Genomic DNA, 22,664 nt, shown 5'->3' on the forward strand with positions numbered 1-22,664 from the left:
AAAACGAGAATCACCGTCGTCGTTGCAGCAGCTGCGAGATATCCGGAATTGCGACTTTCTTTGCGGAACGATATTGTCATGAAGAGTTGTTACGCGCTTTACGATATTATAACTGATTATTTCTATGTACACCTTTATATCTTTATATAGACAAGATAGCCGCGCGGTCGCGAGAATCTCGAACGGGGATTCGCGAAGGGGAGTATATTTGATTCAGGCTCTTAATTATAATTATACTTTTAATTAGACACGCTGTGGAAACCTCAATCGTCCTCTGCGGAGAGAGGCACGGATTTATTGCAGAGTTTTATTATTCGAACGGCCATTCGAGATTTTCGCTCCGTCTAATAAGGGACGTCTCGAGAGGAAAATCTTCTTTCGCGATCTCAGCGTCGCGATTCGGCTCGGTTCTCGCACGTTTCGTACTAGCGAGCCGTCGAAGCACCTTCCACAATAAGAGAAGCGTATGTGTTTGTTCAGATGATACTTTACACGTACAACGATAATTAGTTCACTTTTTATCTTACGTCTAAACCAGTTCTGTCGCCGAAGAGTATAATTCGATTTGTAATATCTATTATTATAACCGTTGTGTGTGCGACTTCTACTCTCCCTCCCATCCCCCTCCCCATTAAAATTGTCGAAGAATATAGATTATTCGATTATTACCCACATATGACAGATGAGAGATAAATCAATAATCCGAAATATCTCACTGTCGTAACAACGGACTAGCCCAAAATGAAGTGAAATCAATCTTTAAGTCAACCGCATGTGTCGCAGAACATTTCAACGAAATAACAAACGGATGCGTAAAAAGGATTCTCTTAACATACCGTATATCGAATAACATATCTCCGCGACTATAATGTACGAACGGAGAACGACACACACTGGAACTCGCATTCGGTAGACGTAACGAAAATATATATATTTTCTAGCATATATATATATAAATACATATGAAATTTTTTCTTTAAAGATCATTCCGCTTCGCCCGAAGTCATTGTGCACGTTTGTGCATCGCGATGTCATGGCTTTAGATGAGAAAAAGGTAACGTTACATTTATATAACACTACAGCTTATCCACAGACATAAAATGAAAACGATTTCATAACGATTCATCTTTAGTTACGTCTCGTAAAACTTATCGATTGTAAAAAGGCAATTTAAAGTCGTCCCGTTTCTCGAGACCGTCCTCTAAAACGATCAAAGATCGAGATTTGACGTGATGATAATCGCTTGGACAATTAATCATCGCCGAGTCGATTATTCCTAAAACGAATGTAAACGCGGAAGCGGGTCTCTTTGTGAGTTGAAAGAAAAATTCTGGAAGTACAAACGAGATTTTTCTCTTCTATTTTTCTAATTATTCGATTTAATCCTAAAAGTTATCCGGATAAAAGTCGCGCGTGGTCCAATATTCAGAGACGGGATTTAATTGAATGGAAAGATGAAGTTTTTTACATCGTCATCGATTACCAATACACGAAACTTAAAATATTAACCTGCTGCGCAAACGTACCTATCGATCTACTCGAGAGAGAATAAAAATATGAAAATTCTATTCTTTTACATATATTTATACACACATATATATATATAAAGTATATGTAAAGGCAATTAAAAATATAGGACGCTTCACAGTATTAAAAAAAAAAAAAAAGGATAATGTACGCAAAGTAAAAAATGTGGAACTGACGTAAATATAAGAATGAAAAAATAATTGCGTACGAGTCTTTGGTGATTGGACGCAACAGAATGTATGATGCATGTAATTCAGTAACGCGATACATCAGAAATAACAAATTAAAAAAATCTATATAGGTCACCTTCCATGCCCGTAATAATAAACTCACCATCTCCCGTATTCGTCGTAGCGAAAATATCTTTATATTCAATTGCTAGCTCTATAGCCAGAGAAAAAAAAAAATAAAAGGAAGGATTCGATTTACTAATTCCTTCTCCTCTCCTTCCGGCATCATCATCAAGCGTAACTATTAATTCGAAGGGGAATTCAATTAAGTTCGCGGTACGTAAGTGGGGACCTGATCTGATTATCCTTATTGGATAGAGACTTCTATTACGCGAGATCGAAATCTCTTTCACTCCTTTCCTTTCACATTGTCGATTTTCCCGGATCGTCAGGTTATCGCGTATACGAGTTTACGAATGGGCGGAGGGAACAGTGAAGCAAAATCGTGAAAATAAATTGTTGAAATTTAAAACGCACTGAATAATATATATGGATTAAAAAGTAATTAAAAGAAGAGAAGTGCAATAAATCCCGAACAGAGAAGTTTGATTAGTCTCGCGCGCGAATTTGTCTATGTACATAAGTACCTGTACGTAATGTGTGTATGTGTATATATATATGTGTATGTGCGTACTTATGCGCACGTACTTTCAGACGCCTCGATGATATGCGTCTAAGCGTGAGGAAAAAGAGCACGTTAAGTAAAAATCGATCCAAAGAATACTAAAACTGGTAGAGACCCGATATACAATGTGTATGGTACCTCTAGAACAAATATCGACAGTAGAAATATAATCTCGCGTTAAACGTCTCTCGTAAATTTAACAATAATAACAGATTATTACGAAATTGTTATATTGCATAATATATGTACAAACTATGTTTTGGTTTCCTCTTTCTCTCTCTTGGTCGTCCCTCAAATTCCTGCGTCTAAACCTAACGCTTTAAGTCGACTATCGTCGTCGGGAGACATCATAAACGAAATACATACAATAAAAACATCTCGCAGGAATTTAAGGCAGTCGATTATCGATTCTACTCGAACGTGACAAGTAGATCCTTTGGGAAGAGATAGTTTTCATGTTGCAGATCTACTAATGCTAAACGAATATAGTTCTAAAGCGCATCTACATACAATGTTAGAAAAATTCTCCGTAAAAAGAAGTTTTTACTGAGAATTCGCAACATGGTGCAACAATAAATTACATTTTTATGAACGTAAATTTGTAAAACGAATAGTTCAGTATGACTCCCTCATCATTTTGACAAGCGGAAATTTCTTAAAATATATATAAGAGCGATACGTTTTCCTCTTAATACTTTCTAAGTTTTGTGTTTTTATTTCTTATATTTAAAATGTGTAAAGCGGCACGTCGAATAACACTTCTTTTAGAATCTATAGACGAACGAAATGTTGCGCTTAAATACTTTGACAGTCTTTAAAGACAGGAATGCATTGCGAATAAAATTATGTGACGAAATTAAAACTTGTGCAGTGCTCCTATCACATATTGTATGAAATAGTTTTAGACATCTCTACTGACGTTTCGACAAGAGAATGGAGTTATTTCAGTCGTACAGTTAAACTTTTTTTTTTACGGAGTCAACAAATTACGAGAGCTATCTAAAATTGCATTTACTAATAAGTCTCGAAACATTAATGATTCGCTGATAAAATCAGCAATTATTTAAAATCGTTGATTCTCCGTTCTAATACAACATCTCGCATCATCTGTCGGATTACTATAGCCATTTAAAATGCATGTTAACATTATTCGCGGATGTTATTCGCCATTCATACCATTACCATGTCGTCATCCATATTGATAATCGTCGGAAACGAATTGTCTGCCGAACTTTGCCTTTGAACGGGCTTCTTCCTTACGAGTCCGTCTGTGATTGATAAAAATTAAAGATCTTACTTAAACCTATAAAGCTATCTATATCTATGTCTTAGTCATTTTTCATCATTTAGTAATAAAAAGAAGTTTTTTGAGAAAGCCCATATATTCAGTGAAGCTGATTAAATAATTTTTTATAAATCTTTGCTAAAATAAATAGCTTTATTGGCGAAATATCATCTGTTCAAAGCATTTAATTACAATCAATTATCGAAAAGTACTTACCAGCAGAAGGCGGGAGAAGATCATCGAGAGATCCATCGTCCAGATCCGTGGCTGACAAGAGGAGATCATCGTCTGAAGAAGCTCTCGTTAGACTGGGTAGAGTAGACGTCAAGAGAGCCTTTTCCTTTTGTATCTCCTGTATATGATCGACGAGTAATGCTTCTTCTTCGTCTCCTCGATCTCTGTCGCGATCCATCGTAACTGCCCGTCCCGCAGCGCTCAGAGCGACTGCGTTTAACTCCTCCGGGCTGAAGATTTTGGACGATCGTAGACTGGAGAGTCGATGAGTCGCCGTGTGACAAGCAGACTCGAGAGTATTTATGTCCGCCAACGTCGCTCTAACGACTCTCAACTTTTCTTGTACGATCGTCTCGACGCAACGCGTCTGCCTGCCCACGTCTTGAAGAGAGTCTTGCGCGGGCAATGTTCTGTTCGTTCTGAGGATGCACGGCGCAAAAACGATAGCCAGAGCCGATGGTGACATTCTATTGTCCACCTCGTGTCGCGCCACTCGCGCTAAATGGACAATCAAACGTTCCATCAAATCGTAATTGGGTTTCGGCAATTTCTTCAATATGGCGAAAAGCGTGCTGATTCGATCGTGCGGATCCGTCAAGTTCGCTGCGTGCAAAAAGTCGTCATAATATTCGTAGGTCAACAGCGGTTCCGGCATGTCTCTGAAGAAACTCTTCAGCACCGCCGCTAGCACGTGCACTTGATAATTCTCAAAGTCTACCTTCTCCAAATCGCCTTCGTCCATCTTCACCTTGAGCTCTCTCACCTTAGAACTGACGCCGCTGACCATGCATCTCGATAGTCGTGATCAATCGGTCCACTACGAGCGGTACCTTGCCGTCACCGCAGTCTAATTTGTAAAGCGGTACACCGAATACCTTGCGGGAGTTCGTTTCGAGCAATGAACCGTCCTTGCCGCATTCCGAGGTTGCCTTCGTATAGCACTTCTTGTGACACGTCAATTTGCAATCTAAAATAGATATTTATTATAATTAATTATGATTATTAATACGACAAAAGGAACGTAATGAATTTATTATGATTGATTTGCTTACTTTGACAAACAAGTCCTCGCTCGATGGGCCACATGAAGAAAGACGTGCAGACTTCGCAAGCGGTGGGTATGTTGATGATAGTCAATTGGAACATATGATTGCCGTGTCGGATAGGCTCTTCCTGTTTTCGTTTCTTCTCTTTTTTCCGTTTGCTCTTACTCTGTTTTTCAAGAGCTTCAGTTTTAACGATCGTCATGAATTCATTCATGAAGCCTCTGAACGCGTTCACGCCCATCGTTACAGGAAAATCTTCTCTTGTATTCTCCTGCTTGCAGACAGTCTCCATAACGTGAAGAAAGTTGGTAATCAAATCGGTGTACTTGATGTTGCCTTCTATGCCTTGTTGTATGGCAACGCTATACGTGATAACCAAATCATCCTTAAACTTCCTGAGAGCCTGCTTGAAAACGCGATCCACTTCGCTCGGTTTCCGTCCCTCCTCTTGACCTTCCATTATATAGATTTTTTTGGTAATGAAGTCTTGCATCAGCGCTAACTCCTTGGCGTCGGAAATGATCTTGTCCGTGCTGTCGGAAAAGGCCGAAGTGCCGGTTAAACTAAACTTGGACGCGACTGTCTGTTTCGTAGTATCGTACGGTGTGCGTGGTTTTCTGTTTTTCCGTCTACTCGGCGTGTTGGCCAATATGCATGGCATTCTCAGCACTCCACCGTTTTGGATACACTTGACGTGATACAGCTGTTTACAGTCAACACATTTGTAGCCTTGTGTCACGAACGCGTCCATCTTCTCGTGACAACATACGCAAACGTCATCTTTTGCGAACCTCGCCACTTTTCGGAAACGATGGCCGGCCAAGGTAAACAGATTGTTACCTTTCCACTCGAGAAGATTCATGCCGGGAGCGAGTTTCAAATCATTCGGACTGGTATCCACTCCCATCTTATCTTCGGTTAGACCCGAAATCTTCGTAGCTGGATCCGAGTTTCTTCTTCGTAGTTCAAAAGTCGTAATCGCATTGGATCTCATGCGTTTACCAGGTTGTTGTCCCTTATATGTGGTTTCGTTCTTGTTTACGGGCCAATCTGTGACGGATCGGGAAGTAGTTTCGTGCGGATAATCTTTTCGAGACCATACATTCGTCGTTTTATTTAAATCGCTCTCCTTGATAGTTCCGAGAAGCAGATTTCGCGTTTCCGCATTTGTTTCAACTACGCTCTCGCCCATAGATCGACACTGGACTTCTCTCGTGGGTCTGTTTCGTCTGGCGCTTCTCACTGGCACGTCTGGTTCATATTTCTCCTTCGATCGCGAGTTTTTTTCCTTCGGGGGCGATCTTCTCAATAAAGCGCTCTTTAAAGCGCTATCATCGTTGACAACGCCCACGATCTTCGTCGTAGTATCTCCCTCCGAGTTTTGTCGTCGTAAGTAGGCGAGCTCTTTGATATTTTTAGCAGGTCCGTGCGTTTGATCTCGTTTCGTCGGAGATATTGGAATATTCTCTATTCGTTCGTCAGGTACGCTGTTGTCGCTGAGTCTACGCTGTTGTTTACCGCTCGTCAAACTTTCTATCTGAACAAAGCGATCGCTTGCGTCGAGTTTGACGTTATAATTTGCCGCTTCGTGAGGTTTATCTTGTCGAACCTGTTCGAAAACGCTATCGGTCACATTCTTGTAACGAGAAACGTTCGGAGAACGGGTAACGGTCGCTTTTTGCGGTACCGACATGAAATAATCGCCGTACGCGGGCGAGAAATCCGTTCTACGATGCCAAATGTCCGGGTTCGGATTGTGCGTCAGATTCACATTAACAGAGTGATACTTTGTATCGCGCGAGCTTGTAAACGGCGGACTCGTGTTGAAAACAGGCGGGGCACTTTGCACGGCGCTCGGTGTCTCGTTCTCGGTTTCACCGTCACTATATCCCGTCGAGGAACTATCAGTTCTTCTGCTCACCGAAGACAACCGACTGGACGCGTTCGTTAGGTTGACATTCGATGTGACTATCGGCGAATGATCACCGCGTTTCGTCCTCGTGCTCGGCACGGGTTTCGAACCAGAATTGTCTTGCGATTCAGTACTATTGACACTGGCTTGAGATTCGTAACTCCTCAGACTTGTCAAGCTCTCGAGACTACTCTTACGCTCCGCAATCTCGTCGAAATGATACGTTTCTGTATTTCTCAACGTTGCATCGTGCAAAATCCGTTTGTTCGGCGCGAGTTTGCGTTTGGAATATGAGACGTTTGTATCCACGGCGCTGTCCCGATGCGCGTTATCGCATCTGAAAAAAGATTCATAACATTCGCAGAGGCTCTAATTGTGGAATTTAAATTTTAATACTTACCTTGCTAGCGTGAGCCGATTCTGAGATTCTATTTTTCGAGGCGATTCGCCATATTCCGTCAGACTTCGATCTTCCGTGAATAATCTGTGTATATATTTAAAATAAAATAATACAAAGTTATCTATATGTCATGTTCCAATATGTATAAAAGCATTACTCACTCTTCGCTATCTCGATCTTTGGCGCATATTTTGTCATATAGAAACTCCTTGTATTCTTGAATTTCCTTGACTTCCTGAACTTTATCCAGTAGTGATCTCTTTCGTTTCTTCAATTCATTAAATTTCTTTCTAGCGTTATTGCCTCTGACATATGCTTGCAAGGTAATTACACACGATTTCAGCTTTTTAAACCAGCTATGTTGTTTGTATACTCTCCAAGCAGTTTGTATATGTAACGCAGCTTCGGTTCTTGCACGAAGGACCTGAGCTAATCGTTGTGCAGTGACCATTCTCCAAAAAGATTGTATTTGCACAATGGCATTTTTCAATCTGAGAAATTTTCTCCTTTCCAGACAAGCGCGGAACCATTTCTGTATAGTAGTAATGCTCGTTATAATCTGTTGATGTAGCTCGATGTCCAGTTTGATCTTTTCTGACTCTCTGAGAAAGACTTTGGTGGTACCCAGCTGATAATTGTCTCTGTTAAGATTGAGAGTCAATAGAAAATCCCTCACATCCGACTGCGAGCTCAGGAGACCCTTAGGAAGCAGCATCCGATAGAGCTGTATAAATTCTTCGTACGTTAATCGCACATTGAAACCAGCTTGCCTTATTCTGACAGTTTCTAACATTCCTGTATATCGCAGTTGCCGTTGCACCGTTTCCTCATCAAATTCATTCGGTACTTTATTAGCGTTGCTCTTAATACATCTGATAAAAAAAGGATTAGCTTGATTCAGAGTATCCATCAAACTGTGCAAGCTCTGTTGAAATTGCGCGGAAACTGTCATGGGCTGCTTTCTGGCTTTTCCCGGTCCAGTGCCATAACTTTGAGTTCTACCAGCAAGTGTTTTCACAGTTTGCAGATTTTTCAGACCTTTTTTGCCGCGTTCCCTCGGTCGAAATGATTTATTTTTCCTGTAAATGTTTCCATGCTAAGATTTATAATACATCGATATCATAATGTATATTCCTCCTCCTGTTACTTCATCATTCTCACATTATTTTTATTTTTAAATACACATAGCACAGCGTGAAACAATATATTTGATAATCAGCATGTATACAGGAGAAGGAATTATACTCTAGTTATATTCTATCATAATAATGCCTTATGTGTGAAAAATATGTCTATCTAATATAAAATGTAAAATATAAAAGATAATAGAAGAAAATTAGCAAAGTATAATATAATACAGTATATAAATAGTTATATAATAAGCTTAAATGTAACATTTGCTATATTATGAAATATCTGATGTAAATATTATGATGACAGACAGTATAAATGAAATATTAGTATGAAATGTAATAAAAGTAATGAAATATAGTATATAGAATTGTAATCATATTTAATTAATGATCACAAAATTACTTCAATGTTCTATATCACATTGAAAGTCAGTGCGATAAAAATTACTTATGATTATAACAGTGTAGCCACAACACAAATACTCTAAATAAATTTATACATTTTTTCTAAAGATTGTTATTTTTTAAAGAAAATATTGTAAAACATTCAGCGTGCAGCAATCATTATTAAATAATATATCAAAAAACAACTGCAAGATTGATGAGCTAAATTCTAATGACAAATGATTTTATGATGATGCACAATGTTTTTTAATCATCGAAAGAGATGCAGTGCGCGCGCGTTGAGGAATCAAGATAAATTGAGATAAAGCCACATTGGTACAGTTTTAACATATCAATGGTCTACAAGAATGAGCTATTACCTACGAAAGGAAACCCATCACCAACTTGAGAATTGCTATAGAGCGCATACTAATCTTGGCTTGTATAGAGCAGTAATTTTCCATAGCTTAAATTATATTATAATTCGAGTATCAAATAGATACATTTTACATACATGACGATCTGATTAGCGCGTTCCATGACATTTGCTTCGTCTTTTGGAAGCACCCTCTCTAGCGGTGTGTGAGTATCTCGTCTGAATTTATTATTACTAAGAGGCTGGTCTTCCCTGCCTCGTATTATGTAACCACCTTTGGCCGATGTAACGTTTGATGGGTATTGCGTCTGATTAATGTTTCTAAATTGCGGCCACGATAAGCGATTGTTGTTTATATTGTCGTTGTTTTCGATTTGTATAGAAGATAATGTGGCAGAAGGAGTAGTGGCCGGCGGTAAACATACACTGCGTTGCTTCTGATAACTTGATGGGCGAGTATGTTTGTGTGAACTGAAAAATTCTCTAGTCCTTAATTACTTCGTCGAGAAATCGTCGATATTTCTTAGGATTAATTTACTATTTATTTATATTTTTTGTTTTTTTTCTCAGCTGTTTCTCTACCGATTTTTAGGTGTGATGTCTTTAAGGAATATCTCATCAATTAATGAACGATTTAAATATAAAAAATAGAAAAAGTAAGAAAAGATGACTGACAATGAACTGTATAAAAGAAAACTTAATTTTGCGCCATGAATCATGCCCAAGTACAATAGCAAGAAGAACATTGTAAAATGGTAGAATGTAATTGTATGGCGAATGTCATGAAAATTGCATTCTAATCATGTCTGAAAGTTGCAGCTAATAATACAAGAGGTGCAAACATAAATTTAAATAAAACCTGTAGACAGAAAAAAAGAATTGGAGCAAAAATATATGGATTTACAAATTTATTCAATTTATATGGATACTTTATGTTTGTTAAATTATTTTTCTGAGTTTGACTTTCCTTAATATATAATATAATTTGCGTTGTAAATCCATAGAATGTATTAACAAAATATATAATATTTGGCAAAAATTACATATACAGTGGATCAAAAGACCACTTACGCAATTCGGTTAATAGTTAGATTGACGGCCGACAATGTCACAAGATGGCTACAAAAGGACAAAAGACACATGGCCAATATAAATATAAGATTTATCTTAATTTATATATATATATATAAACATCAAAACTTTATCAGCGTGATGCATGTATTATTAATGCACAATGTAGATTCATACGCCATTCATACGTAGATGAGACAATATACAGATCAAACATAGTCAAGAAACAAGCGCAACAACATCAGCACTTTCTTCTTACGGTTGTCAATGTAATACTAATATATATCTTGCTCTATTATAAATTACAGGTGGAAGCGTTTGATACTGTTTTTCATTACCGTTCATATATGTATATAGAAATATTCCATTTCATTAAAGATGTTATAAAAAGTTTAAACGTTACCTTATCAAATTCTCGTTAGGTGTCCTGTATCTGTTTTGTACAGACGTCTTGTTCCCATCAACTGAAAAAAAATATACATATATTTACTTTTATTAATTCTTCGCATTTTTATTCGATGCATTAATGACGTTTAAACAACACAACGTAGATCAATACATGCCTCTACCATGCCTGTGCGCTCGACCAGCTTCTTGAAATGCAAAATGAGCACGAAAGAAAGCCCGCAGTATGGCCCATCTAAATACGGCGACCGGATCAGCGCCAACTAATTCCCGCACGAAGGCGAGGGAGGAATTTTTTAATACTCCGACTACACCATCAGGTCGCATCAGATCTAGATTCTTTTCTCTCATATTGGCAGCTTGATACTTGACTGCGCCAGCATAATGGCGTACAACGAATGCGGCTTCTCGTCGCTGCGGCGCCTCGTAGAACTGATTATCTTTATGCACAGTGTTGAATTTCTGTAGCAACGTCTCGTTCGTTGCACCAGGAAAGCTGCAAAACAAAGTCAGATATTTTGAATCACATCGCCACAAGTTTGTGGAATATATTGAAACAATAATACTCACTTGCATTGATCATCAAGAAGACACAAGAGACCATTCGGTTTTCCTTCAATGAGATTGAGACATCCAGAGTTGTCGCTATACCCTATATCTGTCCATCTAATCCCTTGCTTTCTATATTCTCGTTGCTCGTATTGGAAAACATGTTGATTAAAGTAATGTTGTAATTGTTCATTCGCATAATTGATACATAGTTGTTCAAAACTGTTGCACGTCTTGAAATCTTCAAAGCCAAATATATCTAATACACCTATACTATTGCCTTGATGGTCTCTAAGGGTGTCCTTTTTAGAAAGCAGTGCATGATTCACCTGATCCAGACAATACCAATTATTTTATATGTTATGCTGTTAACAATGACATCGATTTTTGCAGTAGAGACAGATCTTTATTACCTGTAGCACAATCCAATCAAATAAAGCTCCATATAAGCACTTTGCCATAGCATCGCGTGCCGCAATTGCTTCGGGAAGTCTGTAGTTAATAACTAAAGTCTCGCCGGAAGCTCTTGCGCGTTTGGCAGTAAGTGCAGCCAAAAGAGTTTCTTGTTTTACTCTAAGAAGCTCCGATATCAGTGCAACTACTTCCGGATTTTTAACGCCTACGGCCTCATCATGATGATGATACGACTTTCTTGGTTGAAACTCAACATTACCTAAATCGAGAATTTTTAATAGTTACTCTATTCAGAGACAAGCGCATATGATACAACTCGATAATCACCTAACAAAAGGACCGCCGACAGAACTGCGAAAAGCCGCCTTTGCTTCTCCGCTGTAAAGCCCACCATTTCCATAGATTGTTTTAATCTCGAGAACTCATGCCGTTCATCGATATTCTCCAATCCGTAGCAACCGCTTTTATTTAAGTAATTATACCAATCACAGCTCTCCAAGTGTAACAGTTGTTTCTCTTGTTCGCTCGCGCCAGCCAACAGATAATAAAACACGTGATAATTCCTTTCGTTTCGGCCTTGAGAGACAATCCTGGATTTTTCTAGGAGGTATTTCTGAACCACAGCACTGTAAAATCAGAATCTAGAAGATTATTCTCTTCCTTACACGTTAGAATGTGTGTGCATTATTATTGCAGAACGTACCCATGAACCATTCCATTTTCCTTGTAATTTACTTGGATAAACTTGCCAAAGCGACTGCTATTGTTATTATGTGCCGTTTTTGCATTACCAAATGCTTCTAAAACAGGTCCAGCGCTCAGTATTGTTTGTTCCACTCCACTGCCATGCGAACCCTTTTGACTAAGTGCTGTCAAGTGATGCAAGAGGAAATTCGTCGATTCTGTTTTACCAGAACCACTTTCACCACTAATAACAATACATTGATTCTTCTTTTCCTTAAGCATACAATGATAAGCTGCATCGGCTATGGCAAATATATGCGGAGGTATATCTGGGCCCAATCTTCTATTTTGATATAATTTTACATATTTCGGATTATAGATGGGATAAAATTTGAATGGATTCAAGGCAATCAGTATGCTGCCGACATAAGTATATATATTGCCGGCCAAAAACCTAGCCCTCAGATTATCCAATAGCGTTTGCTCATTCAGATCTGGAAGCTGACACAGATCTGGATATTCCTTATCGCGTGGTTGATAAAGGAATCTATTGAAATAATCCTTTAGAAGTTGAGGATCCATAGGAAATCTACTATCAGACCATAAATAGTCTGGTTGCTTTTTTCGTAAATAAAATCTGAAAATTTAAACATAAACAAATTGTTTTAGTAAAGGAAATCTCTCGCCCCTTGAATTAAATAATTAATGATAATTATTTCCACAAAATATATATAATAGACCTATAATATTCTTGCTGGGCATCATTTTTCGGCCATAGTAACATGAGTGCCACAGGACACTCAGTGGGACCAAGTCTTCTTTCCTTACATTCCTGCCCAACAGAATTTCCTACTACTTCTGCTAATTCATAACTATTCGAAACAGAAGCATCGACAACAAGCCCGAGCCTTTCAATAATACATTCCACTATCTCAGCTGATAAAGTCTGTTTTGTGGCTTTAATGGATAATGCCTCATATTCAGGGCTCCATTCACCCACAAATACTTGCACTACTCCAGACCCACTGTTCTCCATCTTTTAACCCTAAGATAATAAAATTATATAGATATACAAGGCAATTTAATTTACACACACAAGATCATTCTAATAGAACAAAATATACCTTATATTAAAGAGGGTTAACAAGTATGTCCTCTGTCATCCATACAATGTCTCAAATATATCATTTCTCCATCTTCTTGTTTATTTGTTATATACAACCACTGATTTAAATGTTTAAAATAATTATTATACATTTTGTTTATTTTTTTTTTCACAAATTTGCAATAAGATATAAGACAATAAGATATGATGTCAGGGTTTATGATTATTTACACGTGTTAATTATATTATATTTTTGCTGTAATTTCGATTTAATTTAGTACTCTTGTCAAATACACTTGTCAGTTGACAAGATAGGTTTCAAGAGTTAATCAATGTTTTAATTACACACACACACACACACACACACATATGTATTATTTATAAAGTTTTAAAAATAAATCTGACAAAATAAAAATATTTGCAGGTATCTCTTCTGGTCATAAAACATATTAATAAGAAATTGTAAAGTCCTTCCAAATTATTCCCAAGTCTTTCTTAAGTCCATTACAGAATAGCATGACTCATAGAATAGAATAGAGTATTCCAATCGTATTATGGTTAATAATTATTAGAGTAATAAAATATAGAGTCATTAGAGAATTATTTTATTCTTTTTTTAAATTTATAGATTCAGTCAATTTTATAGGTCCTTGTTCCTGATTTGTTCATTAAGAGTTAGAGTATTTTTATTAATTGTAGAGTAGCTTCTTTCATTTGAATATCAAGTTTTTAACATAAACTGTCTATTGGAACCTTTCTGACAGCCATTAAATTATTATCACAACATTCACTGAACAGGTGACAAGCGTGGGTATGCTATTGTTGATAGGCAGTAACTTAGTTTCCTTGTTCTGACAAAAATCCAAGGTCTTCAGCAAATTAGGTTTTCTATTGTAAATATTCTTGTACCTCCTGAGTATTTCAGTATATTTATTGCAATAGTTTACAGTTATGGCTGTGTATCATTTCCATCTATTGCACAAAGTTTTTTCTAAGCCGGAAAAGGATCCTATCTGAAAAAAATGTACACAATGCATTAACGTAAAGAGGAGTGTAAAATTTGCATAAAGAATATGTGTGTAAGCATTTTTATAAAAGTTTTAAGTATTTAATATAATTTCATATATATAATCAATATATTAAAGTACAGACATCCGATATTTCAAACGTTTAAAACACAGAAATGCTTGAAATTTTAAATTAAAGAGATCAAGTTATGTACATAAAATAAACCAATCTTGATTTTAAACATGATATAGTCTATCTTAGTTTGCGACTTAACAAGAATGGAACAGGTGGTGCATTGAATTTCTATTTTAAACAAGCCCACATACATCAAGATCAAATGAATATTGAATTATATACGAGAAAGACAATTATTAGAGTGGCTATTAAAAGCACAAAGACAGATAAGAGATTAATTGAATATTTCAATAACTTTAATCCAAAAATTGTCACGCAATATCTACTGCCAGCAGAGAATTTCACTTTGGCACATCGCACGCGACGCATACACACATGCACGTGTTTCGTTGCAAAAAGATGATGCAGCCGAATTTAAAAATATCTTATTTCTACCCTGGACAATTCTCCGGCGAATTCGCGCACGTAAATAACCACTCTCTGTCGCGACGAGAAAAACACCATCGCCCCAAGAATACAGCATTCGGTCGCTGCGGTCCAGGGGCTCTCGTTGGATTGGCAACAGATTGTATGATTGCATATACATACGTACACAAAGGAATGCTAAAAGCGGCATTTATGTTTCCGCGAAATGCGATTGTTCGCTCCTCGTTCCGTCAGCGAGACGTTTGACGGCCGTGTGACATTCGGGAAAGGGATACTCGGTCGTGATAGATTGACGGGTCATGGACCATGCCACTAATCAGGGACGGCTGTAATCGTGACAAGCGAACGTCAACATGATAAACCAAGCTTAAAGTTGCAGGAATTTCTCCAACGAAGCTAATCGCGATAGGCGACACACTCGGCTCGCGCGCGCGATATCACCGCGAAAGAATGTATATCGTTGCGAGATTGCGAGGCAGGCGTGCGTGCGTGCTCGCTCACTTGCGTGCGAGGGATCAGAGAGCCAAGAGAGCCGTTCGCGCTCACGGCCTTGCTATCCGTTTTACCTCCTTCGTCGATCGCGGGATCCACGTCGCGATGCATCGTCTTCTGGGAGCAGCGGGACACCACTTTGCGCGCACTCAAACATCATGCTGTCGCGGGCCAGGAGTTCGCCGCCGCGTGAAAATACTGCCGTTTGTCCTCGAGGCCCCGATCTCTCCTCTCTCTCTCTCTCTCTCTCTCTCCCCTTTCGCATCCGCTTCCCGAGCTTCACACACAGCTCGCGGATCCCTCTCGCTTGCTCACACTCGCTCTTTCTCTTTCTCTCTCTCTCTCTCTCTTTCTTCCTCTTTTTCTCGCTTCAAGCGCGGCGAAAATCGCGAGACCAACACCGAGGCGAACGACGATGATTGGTTCACTCGTCGATAGCGCCGCACTATGTTAGCTTCGTGCCACCGTTTTCCTCGACCTCGGACGGTTCAACGGACACGACGGGCAGACGACAATATGTATCAGACACACACACACACGCGCGCGTGCTGTAATACGGGCGGATTGACACTTGGGTAAACACGCGTCGCGATCGGCACTGTTGGACGTAGAGATCGGAACGCGCGCACCGGCCTGGCCTCTCTCTCCCCTTTCGCATCCGCTTCCCGAGCTTCACACACAGCTCGCGGATCCCTCTCGCTTGCTCACACTCGCTCTTTCTCTTTCTCTCTCTCTCTTTCTTCCTCTTTCTCTCGCTTCAAGCGCGGCGAAAATCGCGAGACCAACACCGAGGCGAACGAGGATGATTGGTTCACTCGTCGATAGCGCCGCACTATGTTAGCTTCGTGCCACCGTTTTCCTCGACCTCGGACGGTTCAACGGACACGACGGGCAGACGACAATATGTATCAGACACACACACACACGCGCGCGTGCTGTAATACGGGCGGATTGACACTTGGGTAAACACGCGTCGCGATCGGCACTGTTGGACGTAGAGATCGGAACGCGCGCACCGGCCTGGCCGCAACGCGCTCCAAATCGCGGCTAAATATCTCTAATGCGTTTACTCGCGCGAAAATTTCGCTCGCCCGCCGCGGAAATTGATGCACGGTGACCGATAACACGGATGACGGGCCCTTGCCCAGGTTTATCGTCCTTCGTCTTCGCACGGGATCCTGCGCAGCTCGCGGATCCCTCTCGCTTGCTCACACTCGCTCTTTCTCTTTCTCTCTCTCTCTCTCTCTTTCTTCCTCTTTTTCTCGCTTCAAGCGCGGCGAAAATCGCGAGACCAACACCGAGGCGAACGACGATGATTGGTTCACTCGTCGATAGCGCCGCACTATGTTAGCTTCGTGCCACCGTTTTCCTCGACCTCGGACGGTTCAACGGACACGACGGGCAGACGACAATATGTATCAGACACACACACACACGCGCGCGTGCTGTAATACGGGCGGATTGACACTTGGGTAAACACGCGTCGCGATCGGCACTGTTGGACGTAGAGATCGGAACGCGCGCACCGGCCTGGCCGCGACGCGCTCCAAATCGCGGCTAAATATCTCTAATGCGTTTACTCGCGCGAAAATTTCGCTCGCCCGCCGCGGAAATTGATGCACGGTGACCGATAACACGGATGACGGGCCCTTGCCCAGGTTTATCGTCCTTCGTCTTCGCACGGGATCCTGCGTCCCGATACGTCCACCATTTCGATTTTTTCGATCACGTGGTACGCGCCGGCGAACGTCGATTGGTCGCGCGAGCGCGACGACGTGATCAGTCGCCGATGCGCCTCTGCCATTCGGACGACGATACGACGATGCCTTTGGAGCCGTCTATCGATGACACGGCGAAACCTTGTTCACGTCCGAAACGATACCCGTCGTGGTCTGATTTTTATTTTCCACGCCGGTCAATTCATCATTCGTACAATTCGGGCGTAAAAATTGATGTGATAGATACTGCTCGGCGCGCACGTCATTATGTCAATGCGTAATTGTCATCGCACCGAATCACTCGGACGCGATACGTCATGACGTCGTTATCGACTCGAAAGTATTCGTGACGCCAACGTCCTCTGTGCGCAGGCGCGTAACAAGGAGAAGATTCTCCCAATTACCGACAAATATTGATGCCGGATGCTGAGAGAGGGCGCGATCGGTCTGCGGTGATGGACGCGCCAAATCACGGTAGGAAGATGCGAGGGAATCAGGACGAAAAATATGTAAGTAGAATAATTATGGTATTAAATAGTAACAAGCAGTAGACGTGTATTATCGTGAGAAATATGACAGTGTGTTAATATATATATATATATATTATTACATATAATGTGGCGAATATAAAATGTGTGCACATAAGATGGAAATATTGTCTCGGAGAGAATAAGCGGGTCAAATTTGAAATTCTCTCTTCGTCACATCGATTTTTCATTATATATTTTCCCATCCTCGAAATATATCAAGGGATCTGCCGCTAAGACATCGCAGATTTCTGAAAAAGACGTTCGCATGTTTCTACCGGCGCCGTAGTTAGCTCCACGAAAATAGATATTCGATAATACTCGAGCAAGCGCTTTCGCAATCTGAGAAATTAACTTCGACGAGAGCGCGCATATGGCGCCGGCTCCGTATCATGCCCGCGTTATTTTCCATTTGGTCCGTTTACGGCATTGAATCGTTCGGGCGGGCTCGTGCATTTTTTAAAAAGCAATCGGCTCGCGATAACCGATCAACTGTAGCTTAAGAGAAATATCGACAAAAGGGAATTCACAGAATGCTCGCGGAGCGCATATTACATATGTACGTATGTCCGGATCTTGAACGCGAATATATCTCGTTAATAAATCAGGTAGAAAAAGTAATTATTCTATCGTCAATTTTTTTCATCAAAATAATGTCAAAATGATTACTACCTGGACAAAGTGTTCCGCTACTTTTAACATGCATCGCAATTAATATGCAGTTGCTAATTTAAAGAAGAGAGAGAGAGAGAGATAGAGAGAAAGAGAGAGAGAAGGGCGTAGAAACAATCAAATATACATCATCGATAGTCAATTATTGCGACAACGATGTAATAATAGAGTGATGCATTTATGATTATTTTGAATTTACAACATGAATAACATGTTAATATTAATACTCATTAAAGGGCACACGTGCAATATTATATTCTCTTCTCGTAGATTATTTATTTTGTACCCGCGTATGTGTAACATCAGGTGTCTTCTCTCGTTTTTTATAATTCTTCTCATATTTTTGTTTGACTTGTTTATTAGATAAAGTCGGATTCGACAGTGCGTGGCAGGTAATTTAGCAGTGATCGATGACGAATGGATGTCATAACGTCGCGATTGCCTTCATCGTCGGGATAGGCATCTCGGAATATAGTAATGGAATGCTATACGTATAGTATTAATGGTTCATGTGTAACACGGAGAATTTCGGGGTATCGATGTTCTCTCGGTGTCTGCATTAACGGAAGTAGCGTCGGCGTGGCTGATCAATACAGTTACAACTACTGACACATTTTATAGCGGTCAATCGTTTGCATAAAAAGCGCATTGTTGCATTATTTACACGTTTTCCGTAAATGTCAATATCAATTACTTTGGATCTCTCTCTTTTTCTCTCTCTTTTTCGTTATATTTTGCCAAAACTTTTTGTGCCGGGACAAGGATGGACATTTGGATCGGACAAGAGAACATATTTAAATGTGCTATGAATTTCTTGTTTAAATTGATATATCTATAGAGTATCAAAAAATGTAAGATTATATCTTTTTATAAATACTATGATAAAAGACTTAAAGAGATAAAATATTTTTTTTTCCAAAATCTTCTCGGCAGTTAACATTATACTTTTTCTACAATAAATATTTATTAAAAATTGTTTCATACTTTTTATTCTCTACAGATTTATATTTGTTTGAATATGCTCTAAAAATAAACTAAAAGTGGTTATATATATACAATATTTTCTCATAAAAGTTTCAATGAGTTAAGAGCTTTTAAAAATTATATGCGATCGATTAACATATAAAAGATATCTGGATTTGCGCGAGACACACTTTGAAGAATATTAAACGTCTTTAGAAATATAATTGGGCCTTATAAAAGCTTTCAATTAGCCGTTAATTTAATAACAGCATGCAGCCTCGGACGTAACCCGTGACGTAAATCGGGTCGCATATTATCGCGAAATAATTGTATCGATTTCGCGAAGTAGTCGGCTTCGACGATATCGGGAAAACGCATGAGCTAGTAAATGCCACACGTATATAGCCGTCTGATAAATGTTTCGTATATACGTGCTGAGTTGTGACTACTCGTGCATACATATCGCGAATATCACACTCCGCGTTACATTTACACTCCACACGGTTTAGTTTTATGCATTGTACGCAGTCTCGAGTCTATCCTGACATCTCTCTTATTCACCACGCCTTTTCTTCTTCCTCTTCATTCTCTTTCACGACCGCGCGACCGGAATCGCGAGTCGACAATATTTGAAGCACGCCAGTCCGTAATCCCCAAGTTAAAATGCTTCCAAAGCGGATGCTGCTTTTCCTTTTTTCCCTATGAATAGTTAATCCTCGCGCTTCTTTACGTAATGCCGTTCGTCTCTTTCGCGATTTCCTACGCTATATTGTATCGATCATAAACGTATGAAGATAGAATCGCTGCTATTTAACAGGCTCGCAATTCAATCGAGTTGTATATCGACAATTGCGATTTATGACTGATGCTATCAAGTGGTACAATATTATCAAGAAGGAGCACACAGATGTAATGAACGCCAAGAGGCACATAATTTTAGTAACAAAAGTATTTGAGTACTTCTCGAGAGTACCTCTTACGCACGATGCAGAAAAGTAGAAATCGCGATGTTAATTTTGATACATTAGAGCTATACGAAGACTATATAATCTCTGGCCACGTGTAGTAATCATATAGACATATAAACATATAAGATATTTGAGTCGGTAAAATGTATTGTGAACACGAAATGAAACGAATGACGATGTCCCGGTATTTTGAAAGCGTTCTTTTCCGGCTCTTATTATTTGTGACGTAACAGCCATTGTTTGTATTCTCTCGTGGAATAAAAAGCTTATATCAATGTATGACAGTGGCGCGCGCCTTGATGTCTGAAGGGAACATCGTTCTACTACCGTGCGCGGTGCATCTCTTATTGATAACTATGGAGCATGAAAGACTATTTATAACCTGGTCCAATATGAAATCGCCCTACATCGAACTGACGTGGTTTCCTTCGACGAAACGATTAAATCGAAATATACAACGTCGATATCGTGCGGCACGAATATTTTCGTATTTGAAATCTGTTGATCCTCAGCACATGTTAATATAATTGATTCCTAATCGCATTAAGTCCTGGTTAATTGTTCGATAGTCTACGCGTCGAAGTCCTACTTTAATACACGCCTGAAATACACGGAATAGTTTTGCACATACATACAAGGGAATAATTCGATCAATCTTCAATCACTATTCTCAAAATTATACATCTATATATCATAAACATCTTGCAATATAATTAAATTATTGATCGAATTATTCCCTTGTATGTATGTGTAAATCTATTCCGTGTATTTTAAGCATGAAGTAAGACTTTGATGCGATTAGACTATCGAGCAATTAACCAGGACTTAATACAATTAGGAATATATATATATGAAAACCCGCGAAGCCTGTTCAAATCAAATTTCGAGATTTAAATTGTTGCACTTCTTCCGTGAGTCTAATTGGCGATCGATGACGTCGAGCAAACCGATGACCGATGCAGTAATGACAGTTTGTTAAAAATAAATAAAAATAAAGTGCTAATAAACTAATATTTATATTAATAGACGCGCGCGGAGCGCTAAATCGATACTTGCAAGTATTGTTGCTTCTTTTCCGCGATACTAATTAGTTATCTCGATACTACGCTGTGCATTAATTCATATCAATAAAAATCTTAATCATGACTTAGTCATGACTTAACCGCGTATTTGACAATTCAAATATTAAGTATGTGTGTATAATTTTAATTTAATTGATTTTGGAAAAACGGGTAACTAGAGTTAATATGTAAGTAATTTTATGAATATGTGTGTGTATATGTATGTGTGGCACCGTCTAGGTAGTGAGCCCTTCCACCATGTCAAGGTGTATCGTGGGAAAATTATATTATATATAATTTTGTGATATAATATATTGAGTGTATTATGTTATGATATTACGAGATTAAGAAATAATGTCGATACTCGGGGAAAAATCTTCGCAGACAAAAAATTGAAAAAACATTTTGAAGCTTGAAGTTTCAACTGTAACATGATATCAATAGTTTAAAAAAATTTTTTTGTTTTCTTATTTCTAGAAAATACAGGTTTAGTTTCAAAATCGTGTACCTTGGTCAAATAAAACTGTAGGAAAATTAAAAAAAAAGCATTTTGTAGGCAAAATATTATAGTTTATGGTATACCTGAGTTGAATTTTTCGAGAGAAATTTCTTTTATCGAGCTGCAGAGTGTCAAAAATACATAATTTTAAGGAACAAAACAATGGGTTTTTTTCAAAGCAGAACAAAGAAGATAAAAAAATTAAAAAAAAAACCGATAGAGCGTTAAAGTTGAATCTTCAAGCTTCAAAATGATTTTTTAATTTTTTGTTTATGACGATTTTTCATCAAGTTTCAGCGGTTTGAAAATAGTCCAATTTTTAGGATATGAAAAATATCTCCTATTTTTTTTTAAGTAGTGTATATATATATATATATATTTTTATATATTGAACTAAAAGAGGTAGATTATAACAAATATATATCAAATTAAATTGTTCAAACTGAATTGAACTTTATTGTGAGCATAGTAGTTGCTTACAAAAGAACGGAGAGGTATACTTTTTTTTATAACAATGTGGATATTTCGACACAATAAAAGTTGTAACGGTATTTGAAACATACGCAAAAACCAAACACAAATTAAGTGCAAATACAATCAATTAATGCTTTTGCAGATATATTCTGTATCATAAGTAAAGATTCTAAAATAATTGATTTTGAAAAACTAATTATTACGCGCAACCAAATTTTTTATTTATCCCTTAAACAGGTATTTAATATGATAAATTTGATAATTACTAAAAAAGTTTCTTTTTGGATAAAGACTTTTGAAAAGTATAATCAATAAAAATATAATTAGTATTTTAAAATAAA

At 38.6% G+C, this 22,664-nt stretch overlaps 1 protein-coding gene across 1 annotated transcript; it reads right to left on the bottom strand.

Moving 5' to 3' along the window:
- Positions 1 to 910: 910 nt before the first annotated feature.
- LOC115237541 (unconventional myosin-IXa-like) lies at positions 911 to 16,074 on the bottom strand. The gene is given in 17 exon segments (XM_029810638.1): positions 911 to 3,650; positions 3,884 to 4,683; positions 4,685 to 4,868; positions 4,954 to 7,196; positions 7,260 to 7,343; positions 7,421 to 8,338; positions 9,291 to 9,623; positions 10,224 to 10,271; positions 10,627 to 10,687; positions 10,787 to 11,124; positions 11,199 to 11,506; positions 11,591 to 11,850; positions 11,919 to 12,217; positions 12,295 to 12,912; positions 13,016 to 13,320; positions 13,400 to 14,393; positions 15,116 to 16,074. Coding segments are annotated over 15 exon segments (6,888 nt in total). The 5' UTR covers positions 13,312 to 13,320; positions 13,400 to 14,393; positions 15,116 to 16,074; the 3' UTR covers positions 911 to 3,552.
- Positions 16,075 to 22,664: the final 6,590 nt, after the last annotated feature.

Source organism: Formica exsecta, unplaced genomic scaffold, assembly GCF_003651465.1.
Source record: "Formica exsecta isolate Colony F162 unplaced genomic scaffold, ASM365146v1 scaffold3, whole genome shotgun sequence".
NCBI classification, from domain to species: Eukaryota; Metazoa; Arthropoda; class Insecta; order Hymenoptera; family Formicidae; genus Formica; species Formica exsecta.